Source organism: Petaurus breviceps, unplaced genomic scaffold (assembly GCF_028583685.1).
Source record: "Petaurus breviceps papuanus isolate PSGF00001 unplaced genomic scaffold, PetGlider_PUasm1.0 559, whole genome shotgun sequence".
NCBI lineage: Eukaryota > Metazoa > Chordata > Mammalia > Diprotodontia > Petauridae > Petaurus > Petaurus breviceps.
The window spans coordinates 2,013,532-2,027,124 of record NW_027186377.1 but is presented as its reverse complement, the minus strand read 5'-3'; the positions used below and the strand labels follow the sequence as shown (position 1 = coordinate 2,027,124).

Here is a 13,593-nt window from a genome sequence, read left to right as displayed (position 1 = left end):
ATCCCTCAGTCTCCTCAGGCCTGGCCCAAATCTTATCAAACTAATCTATTCACATGCTGCTCCTCCTGGTCAGCTCTGACCTTTGTCTATGCACTGAGGCCCCTCCCCTCTGGTCAGCCCTGACAATGGCAGCCCTACCCTTTAAAGGTAAAAGCCTGTACCCCTCTCACTCGCAGGTCCCCTAAAGGACTCTTGCCCACTTCTCATAGAAGCGTAACAATAAACTTCTACAACTCTCACTCCAATTAAGTCTGAGACCTTGGATTCTTTCCAGACGATATTGCAGCTTTTCTGGTCTTGGATAAGATCAGAATTCCTGCTGAACCTTTTGGGATCCCGTTTCCCCCCATCATGTTGGTGAGCCATCGGAAAGTCTGTGGTCTCAAGCTTTCTTGGACTTCCGGTGAGCTCCTTTACCTCCTCCCTCTCGTCCTGTAGTCGGGTTCATTCAAGCACCTAGGAAGGCTTGATTGGACGATTCCGGTCTGGGACCAGAATCCAGTCTATTTTTTAATAGACCCGGGAGATCCGGGCTATTTGTAATAGACCCGGGACACATCCCGCATTGATGGGGGACGCCCTGTCTAGGGACAATTGTCTCAGCGTCTAAAAAAATATATACACATATTTTTTTAGGCAAGGCTTTTCACGTGAGATGTCACAGAGAAGCAGACGACTACAAGTGATTCTGACTGGGGAGTGCGGAGAAGGATGGGTCAAGTCTCCCTCCGGACCCTGGGAGACTCACCCCTAGGACATCTTTTGTACAACTGAAAAACACTCGGTCTTCAAGACCTCAAGGAGAATGGATGGGCCAGCTTCCCCCTACACTTGGGGGTCTGTGCCTAGGCTATCTCAAAGCAATCTTACCTGGCCCCAATTGGCATCTATCTGAGGGCCAAGAAAATGTGATTTGTGCCGAGGGTTCCAGAAATCCTCTGTGATCTTTTGAACCTTCCTGTCAGCTTCTCTCTCTCTCTGTGAATGAGTGTGTGTGAGTGGTCTGACATCTTCTAAGCTTTAAACTGCAACTGCAGGACATTCCTTTGAAATGCTGTATCTCTTTCCCTCCTTCTTTCCCCTGCTGCTGAATGCAGGCTGGAGAGGGAGAGAATGAGAGCAAAATATTGTCTTGTTTGTGAACAGAAGTTTTAAGATCTTTAAAAGTTTGAAAATCTCCTCTTCATTCCACTCTGGCCAAGTGGAGTGAGGAGAAGGTGATAAGAAAGGGAGGGAATCTTTTCCCTCAGAACAAAGAGGCAGGTAGACTAACATTTAACTATTTCCTGCCTCACCTAAAAGAGAAAAGTTTTGTGTAACAGAATGCAACTAAAAGGCAACTGAATGCATTCTGGTCATTTTTGAAAAGTGTCACTCTTAATTTGATGCTAAAGAAAAGTCAGAATTCATTTTACTATTTGGCATTTAGGCAAATTGGAATATTTTCTAAGATTTGATACATAAGGTGAGGTTTTGGGTTCTCTAGAACTGGGATAAGGGAGTAGGCGCCACTCCCTCTCCCCTTGCTAGGGAAGTCAAAGCTATCACTTTCAAAGAAGTTTCTAAGGAGTTGACACAAAATTTATTGGAGTAAAAGTTGGAACAGCTAAAAACATTGGGGGGAGACATAGCAGCTATATTGAGGGCCCCTGGGGCATGCAGATGACCCTCTTTCCTTTCAAATCCCGGCGACCACAACCAAGCTCTGCAACTGTGGGGAGAGGAGAAAAGCCTCTGCACTTGGTAAGCCTAATTTTCTATCAATAATTTTGGTATGTGATGAATCGGAAATGCAATTAATGTCATAATGCCATTGTTCTATTATGGTATCTCTAAATTGTAAAATCTAAATTGTAAAGTCCTCTTATACTGTAAAAATTGAGTGACAAAAAGCAGTTTTTAATCTGAATTTTGTTGAAACTAAAAGATGGAGAAAAAGTTGTGTAAAACTAGCTATGTTACTTTATCAGTTCTGCTAACCCTATGTTATAATGTTTATTTCATGTGAATTGGACTTTTTTATGTTATAATATCTGACGGTTTAAAGCTCTTATATGTGGGATACAAACCAGTAGTAATAATACTGCCAATATTTACTGTGATAGCTGATTGTCCATTTAACTTTTTGGCTATTCTGGAAATATGCAATGACTATAAGCTGATCTGTTGTATGGCATAAAAAAAAAGATTTCAGTTTAGTATAACTTCATGTGGAGTTTTAAGGTCATCAGATTGGTAATTCATTTGTTTTTATTTCGAAGTTCAAATTTGAGATGATATCATTACTGGTAGACATCTGTACTATCTATGCTGTATGAGAAGCAGTTTCTCTTAGAGTTTTGGAGTATTGTAATTTGAGAAAATCTTAAGCTTCCAAATCTGTCTTTGTTTAAAAGGAAGTTTCAGTCAAGATTGTTTAAAATTGTAAGACTGTTAACTAAGTTATTGGGCTACTGTTTCAATGCTAAAACCTAAAACTGTGACAACTATTCTGACTAGTTCTGCCCATTCAGAACAGTCCTCCTGCTTATATGAGAATTGGCTAAACAGGGGCATAAAACTGCCAAATCCCCTGGAAACTCTGTTAATTAAGCAAGGTCATTGGGAAAGGAACAGTTTTAGTCATGTAATTTTTAAATGAACCTAACTTGCTAAAAAGTTGCAAGGATTAAAAAGGATTTTTTATCAGTTGGCTTCTAGATTTCAGAAGGAAAGATGGTAAATGGAATTCCTTGCAGTTGTGGAACCTGATAAACCTTTATTGCTTATTGCAGCTACAAGAGAATAGAAATCATTATAACTGGCTCTAAGCTGTGATTGTTGAGGCTTGTTGTTTAAGGTAAAAGGCATTTGGGACCATAACTAAATTTTATTTTGAGTTTGAATTTGGGTATAGTTATCTGCATTAAATCAGTATCTGAGAAAATGCCACAAGCTACTCAGAGCCTGTACTGTGGACAGGTGGAAGCCTGCATTTGGTAAGGCTGGAGGGACAATCTTAGCCTCGGTCTGGGATGGGATCCCTCCTGGCTCAGTTTACCTATGGGGTTCCTTTGAAAAGGAATGTTCCCCACCTATTCCTGAGTCTAGCACTGAGGTGGAATGGATACTGCATGGTTGGATATCTGTAACTAACCTGAATTTAAACAAAATCAAGGATGTTTTATCCTGTCATATTTGGAATGTCACAGGTCCCTGTTTTTTCCTTCTATAGCAGGTTTCTATGATCAGAGCAGGGAGTCAGTAAAAGATGTGGGCTCTTTCCTGTTAGTCTACTGGAAAATCTAATATTATTTTCATCTAGGATTAGAACATGTACAGAAAGTTATGAAAACTGCTTAAGATCATTCTAAAAGTTATATGAATCTTGAACTGTTTTAAAGAAGGGAAAATACTTTTAGAAGAAATTTTAAATCTCTAGTGGGATTTTGAAAGGCCTATTCTATGGGAAAATATGAAGGACAGTGAAATAGTCTGAGTAATGGGTTATACTAGCCCATACTCACCCCACTTCTGGTCAATTTTCTCTTACTCCTTTTTGGCCCTTGTTTGTTTAATCTTTTTGCTAGATTTGTGTCTTTTTAGGCTCAGCACCCTTCACTGGCAGGTGACTCTTCTGCAGGAAACATTGTCATGCAATCTAACTGACCCATGGAGCCTCCATGTTCAAGGCCTACAATGAACGGGGCCCCCATTTGTGCTCCCCAAGGATATTCCATTCTTTGTGGGATGGGTGGGCCAGAGGGTGTGAATTCTGGGGGCCAGGTATGTGCTCCCTGGGATTTCTTGCACCCCCTCTGACTATTTATAACATCACTAAGCCCAGCACTTCTCCTTTAAAATGAGTTAAACGGGTTTTTTTGGACAATGTTCTTCAATCATAGCCTTAGATTATCTGCTGGCCTCTAGTGTGGTGTTTGTGCCCTAGCTAACACCTCCTGCTGCATGTATATCAATAATTCCTGACAGGTAGAACTCCACACCAAAAATATACTGGAAAAGGCCAATTGGATGGAAGACTTCATGAAGCCCTTAGTGTACCAGGTTCCTCCTCTTCCTCATGGTGGTCCTGGCTTTTCCCTATACTGGCCCCTTTTCCTGGTCCTTGTCTGCTTAACCTTCTTGCTAAGCTTGTCTCTTCTAGGCTCAGTGCATTCCACTTGCAGATGATTGCGCAGGCTGAGTATCAACCGTTGCCCGAAGTCCTTACCCGTCACCCCTTGGACCTAGCATCGGCCAAATTCCGGACTTTGGCCACGGACCCCACCCCTTGAACGATGATACCCTGAGAGGCAGGGAAAGCTCTTTGCCCCTCCCCAGCGGGAAGTAGCCCGGGAAGCTGAGATCATCGTCCTGTACCCCCAAATGAATTTGGGTGTCATCTGTTTAAGGGGGGAATGATGGGGTACTTGGGGTCTAGGTCAATTTGTGAAACCAACTTGTGAAACCAGTCTGTGAAATTGTAACTGCAATTTGTATTGTAAAATTGTTATCTGTAAAATTCCTTTCCCAACCTCCGACTCTGCCCCTTCCCCCTATCCACAATAGGCCTAGGCAACACCTTGGGAATCCTTTGTTCTTACTTAATCCCTCATGTCTCCTCCCCTCTGGCCCAAATCTTATCTAAACTGTCTATTCACCTGCTCCTCTTGGTCAGCTCTGACCTTTGTCTATGCACTGAGGCCCCTCCCCTCTGGTCAGCCCTGACAATGGCAGCCCTACCCTTTAAAGGTAAAAGCTGTACCCCTCTCATTCGCAGGTCCCCTAAAGGACTCTTGCCCGCTTCTCATGGAAGTGTAACAATAAACTTCTACAACCCTCACTCCAATTAAGCCTGAGACCTTGAATTCTTTCCAGACGATATTGCAGGTTTTCTGGTCTTGGATAAGATCAGAATATCTGCTGAACCTTTTGGGATCCCGTTTTACCCCCCATCAAAGTCTGGCCGGATCTCCTGCAGGGGATGTGTAGAGGGCTGTGCTGAGGCATCAGGGCCCACAGGTGTCCAGGACACATGCTACAAGAAAAGGAGGTGGGCTGGTCACGGGAGGGAGAGTGGTGCAGACTGCCCACGGGACATACTCTGTCACACCAAGGGCCCGAGAAGGCAGGTGAGGCAGGGCCTCCCTCTCCTGAAGACAGGAAGGCAGGGATGGACAGCCTCGTGCACATGGGCCCTCGGAAGCTGGAGCCTCTCACATTTCTCTGTTAAAGGGTTCTGCAAAGCAAAGCGGGCAGGTCTGGGACACGTGGCAGCTGGGCCGAGGGGCTGCCAGGAGATGAGGGCATTTGTAAGCATCTCGAAGGCATGACGGTGTGATAGTAATGGAATATAAAGATTCCCCTGTATTGGCTTGGTTTTCAAATTAATTGTGTTAAAGCCCAGAGCTTGTTAATCCCACCTGTGGGATGGACTTGTTGATGTAAAAAGAGAGTCCTGAACTGGGAGGAGCTGGTGACGTAGATTTGGAGAGACAAGAGAGAGGCAGAAGAACTTCTTTTTGGAAGCAGCACCTCGTGGAGGCAGAGAGAGACTGAGAGGATTGTTGGGGGCCACTTTGAATCCCTGGACTTTTGAGACCTGTCCCCGGAGCTGCCAAGGACTGAAGAGACATGGCTGTTTTGCTGGTACTTTGTCTGTCTGTTTTGATGTTCTTTTGCCAGATTTGTCCACTGGTGAAAGACAGTCCTTTTGTTGAAGAAGTCCTGGAACCTGGCTGTTGGCTAAGAGCTCCTGAGACTGTCCTGCAGACAGAGGGTGAATACTGTCCACTGGTGAAGGATAGTGCTGTTGTTGCAGGGGTCTGGAGACTGTCCTGCAGACAGAGTGAATACTGTCCAGTGGTGAAGGACAGTGCTGTTGTTGCAGGGGTCTGGGAACCTTTCTGTTGGTTCAGAAGCCCTGAAGAAGGATTTTCTTGTTGTATGTTTACAGAAATCCTGGGAGAGGGTTTTGCTAATGTTTTCAGGGGTTCTAGGACTGTTCTACAGACAGAGGATGAATTAATGAAGGAACTGGCAATGTATCTTGTGGCCTTGCTAAGCCTTGTCTCCCCAGGAACTAAGATTGCTGAGAACTTGCCTCCTGTCAAGATGAAGAAAAGATCTCCATTGGGGTATTAAGTGCTGTGCTTAAACTTGCTGTAACTCTGGAGTAGATTCAATTGTGATCCAGGGGTGGGGAACTTTTGACCTTTTTTGTGTTCTATGGTTGAACAAATGAAGGTACTTTACTTAGATTGGAAACTAATCTCCATTTGAGAAGAGGGGCTTTGTGGTGGACTAAATGAAGGTACAGCCTAGGGGTGGAGAAGTATTTAGAACAGGGACTTTGTAATTGATTGAATGATTGGAAGGTCCTGGGGTGGGGTAGTCCTTGGAGATTATTTAATCACCCTTAGTAAATGCTGTATTTTGAATGATGTCATGTTTTGACCTTCTCTGTTCTTAATTTGTCACTGAATAAAATGGAGAGCGCCTATGCTGGTATTCTGAACCTTGGGAAGTTGCCTTTCCTTGGCATTACATTACAGAGGGCGGCATGAAGGACCAGTGACAGTGCCTGCACAGACAGCATTTACCTTTAAAAGAAACCCTAAAACGTTTGGATGCTTCTGTTTCAGTCAGTCATTTCTGGCTACTCCAAGCCCCCACCATCACAAAGAAAGACAGGCTTAACTACAGTGACATCACCAGACACTGTGGGCACCACCCCTCCCTCCTTTCTCTGTGCCCAGTGCTCCTCTCCTCCCTCCCCCACCTCACCTACTAGACAGGAAGTGGGCCCTAACACCGACTGAAGGACTGACCCCGACCTCTGGTGAAACGTGTTTCATTTTCCATATCAGTTCCCACCCTTACTAGCTATGTGACCATGGGCACACCAGGGGGTGGGGTGGGAAAGGGGTCATAAAGTCCCAGCTCCAGGCTAGGGCATTGGGTGGACTCTAACAAATGACAAGTAACCGGGAGATGCAGACAGTCTCACTCTTGGGGACGATTAACCCATTTTATAAGTACAGTATGGGGAGGTGGGGCTAGGCAGCCATTCTGAAACAAACTGGGGAGTATTAGGGGACCCTAAGGTCCAAAAAGTGAGTAAAGGCAACCCCAAAGGGAGTAGAGGGCCAGGACTGATAGGGAGGCCTTGGCCAGACCAAATCCAGAGGATGGTGCTTGCTTCAGGGCACGTGTGGATAACTTCAGACTATGTGGGAGGACAGCCAGGGCAGGGAAGGGCCTGGACGCTCCTGTACGAGGCACAGTTAAAGAAAGAGGGCATGATTAGCCTGGAGAAATCTGAAGGGTCCTGAGAGCCCTGGGAAGGAACTTGTCCCTAGAGCTTCAGGCTGTCCCAGGTGGAAGGGGCCACCTCAAGAGAGGATGGGCGCTTTCTTACAGGGGTTTTCAGGCAGACAGCCTCTTGCCAGTGACACTTCAGGGGGGACACTGTCCAGATCTAGTCTGACTTGGCGTCTCTGAGGGCCCTTCTGGCTGGAGAATTTATGAAACAAGATCAAGTATGTTTTCCAGATTTTAAAGCTACTAAATCTTCAGTCTGCACTAAGACTGGGGGGGGGGGGCGTACCCATCAGCTGGTATCATTCCTGTTCCTGAGGCAGAGAGGACCAAGGGCTGATCCGTACCTGCCTGACTCAGGGCCCCCAGGCAGCTCTCTGTGGAGTTGTGCTCCCCCTTCCATGGGTCCAGGGCTGGTCACTTAACCGCCATCTGCCTCTGCTTCCTCCTCTGCAAAATGGCAGACAAGATAACCCTGAGGTCCCCAATCCCACCTCAGACCCTTACCAAGTCACTTAACACTTCTGGGCCTCAGCTTCCTTTTCCATAAATTTAAGGGTTGGCCCTGAGGTCCCTTCTAGTCCTAAATCTGTTATGGGCTGAGGAACAGGCTGGGAGATTTCAGCAAAGTCTCTGACATAGTTTCTCCTGCAGGTTTCATGGACAAGAGAGGAAGGGTGGACCACAAAGTCAGACCCACCCATTTGCTGGCCCACAGTCCTAAACCCCAAGATTAGCTCTAGGCAGGTGCTGTTCTGCCATCTAACCTGCCCCTCACCACCTCTTGTCCCTGAGCATGGTCAGGCAGGAAGGAAACAGGCCAAAAGGCCACCCTGGAGCAGCCCCAGGCCCAGACCTGGGCAGATTGCAGTGCCTTTGGCTGCCCCAGTATTTAATACAGAGGCAGCTGTCCTGGGGTGAAACAATGTGATCTGACTCTCATCCTGGGATGAGAAAGGTCTTTCATCTGCTAAATGAGGGCTGGTTCTGTGGTCACCACAGAATCCAACAGGTATGGAAAGCATCGACTGTGAGCCAGGCACTGGGCTGGGAGTGAGCGACAAGGGAGGCAACCCCTGCCTGGGTAATGAGTCCCCTTCCAGATCCTACCAGGCCGGTCCTTTGTGTTTATTGACTGAAAAACAGGCTCCCATCTGCCTGAAGTCACACAGGGTTCGGTTTATACCTCCTTTACAAGACCTACAATAGCAGGTGTCTTAGTTACTGACCCCACCCCCACCAACACACCCTGGACTGTCAGCTCCATGAGATCAAGGACTGGTCTGGAACTGAGCTGGGTGAAGCAGTGGGGGTCCAGGGGAGGGGGACTGTCCTGTGTCTCAGCCCTGGTGAAATGGAAACCTTCCAATCAGACAGCTTCTCACTCTCTAAAAAATACAACTTTACATCTTTAACTTTTTAAAAACTTTTTTCTGGAGTTCAAACAAGAGATACTTAATATGTCTTGTATTTGTTTCCCCTGCAATTAAAAGATATTCTGGACATAAAATGTTAAAAGTCAATCCATGAGCAACAGAACTTGAAGTTTTGAGGTTTCAAGTTTTTAAAGAAATAAAAGAGAAAGCTGTACATGCTTTCATGTGTCCATTAAGTGCTAGTGCTGTAATGAGAAGTGTTTGTTCATTAAAACAAAGCGCCAAGCATTTCTTTCTGGCAAATGGCAAAGGGAAAAACTTTAGGCAGAAACAACCCCCAAAGGCTAACGCTTTGTTTTCAACCCTGCTGTTGTATCTGATCTCTGCCTAGAGTAAAGACAGGAGCCAGAACAAGGCTATCTAAGTGTTTTATGCCCAGAAGGGGCTTTGAGCTTGCCGGAGGTCTAAGAGCTTAAACAAATGATATCTGAAAACATAAAAATAGTTTGTCAAAGTGTTTTTTTCCCCTAAACTCCTAAAGCAACTTAAAAATACCTTCCCCAGTACAAAACCTGGAAAGACAAATGATTCTAAAAATACACACGCACAAACACAGCTTTGTAGACCATCAAACTTAATTTCCTCTTCCTCGACACACCTGCTGACTTTGCCAGGCCTTAGTCATGAAGCACAATCAAGGCCGCTGTGTTCTCCTCCTCATGAGGTCACTCACTTAGACAGGCACTGCTTCCATCAAATTGGCCTCCCATAGGAAGGTGGATGGTCCTAATGTCTGAGGGGGCCACCCACAGCTCTCCTCCCTCAGGCGTGGAGCACACACAGAAAACCATTCAGCTAACTCTGATGCTAGACCAGCAAATAGCTCCTCACATCAAACCCAGCTTTTTCGGAGGCTCAGAGTTGTGCATATCAGCAGGCAGGCTCACACAATGGACCTTGGTGTGGCGGCCCCCACTGCTGGAGAAGGTACCTAGGTCCTCACAAAGCACCAGATGAGGAGGCTTCAGCTGTGGGATGAGCCCTCTGGTCACCTGGTGAAGGCCTGGGGCCCCTTCTTAGAACCGTGCTTTTAGACTCATGAGATAAAACCCAGGATTACAAAGGAAATCTATACTGTTTAAAAAAAAAAAAGCACCAAAATTCTTTAAAAACCCACACAAGCTCATGAATCCCACAGTAAAAGCTCTGCTTGGTCTGTTTTCCTCAAATTTCCAACACAAATTCAAGGCAGGGTCTCACCACTCCTGTTTTCAGGAAAACACGAGGCTACGAATTCCCTACACAATGGATGGTTGGACCCAGGGGAGACTGTATTTTTAGGTTTATTTTCTATTAACACATCACTAATATTTCTCACCAGAAAACTCAAACCGTCCTGACAGGAACCTCTGAACGATGCCTGTAGAGAGTGTCTCAGCCACATCCAGACCATTTTAGGGGAAGGACGGCTGCCCCCTTGTGCAAAGTACCTTCTGACAACAGTTGTGTAAGGAATGTGCGATTCCAAATTTATACTTCCTTGAGCAGCATTTTATATATTCTTTTTTTTACTCCAATAATTTTTGTTTTATCATCGATCTACTGAATTAGGATTCTTAAAAAAAACTGCCCACATCTGTAAATCTCAACTACAATAACACATTTTTACCAGTTCAAATATTTGAACATTTAGAAATCATCATTCAATACAAGCATTGGAAATACTCATCCACGTCTGGTCACCCTGAAAACTAGCCAAAGGCCCAGGCCACGGCCCATCCTTGCTCCCACCTGCTTTTATCTTAAATGGGAATGAACATATCTCCAGGGGTTCTTCTGTTTTAACCAATAACAAACACAATCCAGGCTGTCAGGTGAAGAACCAGCAATTGTTTTAATTATGGCAGGATTTTTAATAACTGCTTTTCTGTTTTGCTTCTTTATCTAAAATAGTCTGTTTCAGGCTCAGGGCAGCGTCTTGAAAGTCGGGATTCAAGTCCAACACTCTCTTGAAATCTTCCAAAGCCTCGTCAAACTGTCCTGCAGCACAAGGCGACAAGGGGAGAACGCGGGAGCCTTTAAATCTCCTCCACACCCGCCTTCCTGACCCTAACCCTCCTGTAACGGTTGGGGTTTTGGCTTTTTAATCTTCCCAGTAAAGAAAATGCATTCTCTTAAAAAACGCCACTGGAAGATAGGCCGCAGGCTCGCTCCTTGGAAGAACAAAGGGGCCAGGCCTGAGTAGGGGGCCCGCCGCCGGCCTCCGCGCTTGGGATCTCTGTTCTGAGGCCCTGCCGGCCGGGCCTCCCGGGGTGCCGGCCCGGCCTGGCCCTCTGGCAGAGCCGAGTGACCTGGGGGCCTCCCCCGCCCCGGCTCTAAAGGAAGCCAGCGCCCTGGAGCGCACAGAAGCGTCCTCACCCAGCCTATAGAATATCAAGCCCCGGTTGTAGTAGGGGACCTCGAAGCGCGGCAGCGCCCCGATGGCGGCCGTGTAGTCCTCCACGGCTTCCGAGAAGTCCACCCGAAGGTACTTGATCTGACCCCTGTTGTTGTAGGCGGTGGCCAGGTCCTGGGGGGAGCAGTGGCTAAAGACAGACGGGACACGCCGCTGAGCCGCCCACCCCGCCTGCTCACCACCCCCCTCCTGGGGGGGCTCCCCCCGTCACAGCCCCCACCCCCAAATCAAACCTCCCCACCGAACAGCAGAGGATGCCTAATGTTAATGGACCGTGAAGCCCTTCCCCGTCCATTAACAGGCCTACGTGACCACGTGTGCTTCCATTCTCCCGTGGCACCGAGGCCGTGCGCCCAGCTCTAAGGCACAGGGGAGTTTCAATACCAGCTGTGCCCAGCAGGAGTGACCCGCAGCTTACATGGGGAGGGGCTCACTTGGGGGAGGAGCTCACATAGGGAGAAGGGCTTGCTTGGGGGAGGAGCTTCCTTAGGGGAGGACCTCCCTTAGGGGGAGGGGCTTGCTTGGGGGAGGAGCTCCCCTAGGGGAGGGGCTTGCTTGGGGGAGGAGCTCCCTTAGGGGAGGGTTTTGCTTGGGGGAGGAGCTCCCTTAGGGGAGGGTTTTGCTTGGGGGAGGACCTCCCTTAGGGGAGGGGCTTGCTTGGGGGAGGGGCTCCCTTAGGGGAGGCCTACTTACAGGAAGGCTTTCACACCTTTTGGTACTGAGCCCTTCAGGCCCTGAGTCTCAGGGTGGGGCCGCCTTCTGGCTCTGAGCCCATCAGTCATAACTCTACCCATTCTGGAGGTCGGCCTTTTGGCCAGGCGCTGGCCCTCCCTGGTCTGGGAGTGGCTTCCCTGCTTGTATTTCCGCCTCCTCCCGGTGCTGACCTCTCCCCTGGACCTCTGAAGCTGCCCTGCCTCCACGCTGCGCTCTCGGTGCCCAGGGAGCTGCTGTTTGGGCAAAGCCTCCCAGGCAGTGGCCCTAAGAGGGGAGGAGGGAACGGGAACAGAGGGGGCTCCAGGTAGGGGGAGGGGCAGACGGCCCCGGAGGCCGGACCCCTCACCGCCCCACCCCCCTTCACCGCCTCTGGGCTCGAAGGGGGGGCTTTGGGGGGAGGCAGGAGCACGTGACGGGCGGGCAGGCGGTGACCGCGGAGCCTGCTGGGTTCCAGGGTGTGAGCTTCCAGGTGCGGACTGGTCTCGCCCCGCCCCCCCGAGCTCCGGACTCAGGGCCCAGCCCACCCCGGTTTCCCCGCCCTGTACGGGGCAGAGCCCTTACTAGACGGGAAAACTGAGGCCCAGTGACGCCGAGCACGCTGCCAGGGTCTCACGGGGGGGGGGGGTCACAAGGATTCCCCTGGGCCAGGCCTCAGTTTCCCCATCCGTCCGGCAAATCCGTAATGACTACACCAATATGCAGACACCGGCACCCCCCTCCCGAGCGGGCAGCTCTCGCGAGACTCACGGGGCAGCGCGCGCTCCCCCATCCGCGCAGGCGCACTGGCGAATGTAGGCCGAATAGAGCGCCTCGGCTTCGTGGTGTTCGCCCCTCCGGAAGTGCGCGTGGGCCTCGGCCAGGGGCCCATCGCTCCCGCGGGGCGGTGGCCCATCCATGGCGGCCAAACTTTTCCTCTCTTGGGGGCGGGGCCGAGGCCGGGCCGGGGCGCGTCCGCTGGGAATTGCTCCGTTCTTCTCGCGATATTTGAGGGCTGATCCTACCGGCCACCGTAGGCATCCCCGCGCGCAGGTCCCTGGGTATTGAGGCCGCGTGGGGGGCGGGCCGAGCGCTGCGTCGGCGCTCGATTGGTCGTTATATTTATAGTCCCGTCCGATCATTAAGTAGAAGGAGAGGGGGCGACCGATAGGCGGCTTCCTAACGAGGGGCACCTGGCTCGGCCGGGATTGGAGCCCCAGAGAACCCGGCCTCTAGTTAGCGGGGGGAATGGGAGGGTCACGTGAGAGGAGACGGAGCCACGTGTGGATGACAGATGGCCCCTCCCGGCCGGACCTTCCTCCACATCCCCCTCCTCTCGTGATGTGGCAGCTGCTCCCACGCGTGGGAACCCCGGGCACGCTCCCCCCCATGACCTCGGATCCTGGGGGGCGAGGGGCAGCAGGCTGCCCTCCCTAGCGTAGGCAGGGAGCAGGCCGCGCCACTCCCGGCCACACAGCCCCGCAGCCACACGTGCGCACACGCACGCACACCCCGCACCGCCGGGCCTTTCCCTGCGTGAAGCAGAAGTCACACACTGCCCCCCATCTCCAGCCTCCCTGCCTTTGCCTCCCCAGGTGTGACCATCAGCGCCATCCCACAGTGGGGTGTCACAACGCGGAGCCGCCACGGGTCCAGTGACTTATCCGAGCTGTGCAGTGTCAGCATAGAGGGACCGCACAGAAGCCGAGTCCGGCCCCAGCGCGCTGCCCGCACCCGGGGATGGGTCCGACCGTGGCCTCCCAGAGCGCCGCC

General features: G+C 49.8%; 1 protein-coding gene across 10 annotated transcripts; it reads right to left on the bottom strand.

Moving 5' to 3' along the window:
* Positions 1–10,550: 10,550 nt before the first annotated feature.
* TTC32 (tetratricopeptide repeat domain 32) lies at positions 10,551–12,977 on the bottom strand. Of its 10 annotated transcripts, none has more exons than XM_069103003.1 (4): positions 12,592–12,977; positions 11,824–12,108; positions 11,094–11,260; positions 10,551–10,710 (listed from the first exon to the last, which is right to left on the bottom strand). In XM_069103003.1, the coding sequence occupies exons 1-4, from the start codon at positions 12,960–12,962 to the stop codon at positions 10,706–10,708; spliced, it is 828 nt and encodes a 275-aa protein (XP_068959104.1). In that variant the 5' UTR covers positions 12,963–12,977; the 3' UTR covers positions 10,551–10,705. The 10 variants fall into 10 exon arrangements, with proteins under 10 accessions (XP_068959104.1, XP_068959106.1, XP_068959105.1 ...); XM_069103005.1 differs by having other exon boundaries at positions 10,551–10,715; positions 11,094–11,244; XM_069103004.1 differs by having other exon boundaries at positions 10,551–10,715; positions 11,840–12,108.
* Positions 12,978–13,593: the final 616 nt, after the last annotated feature.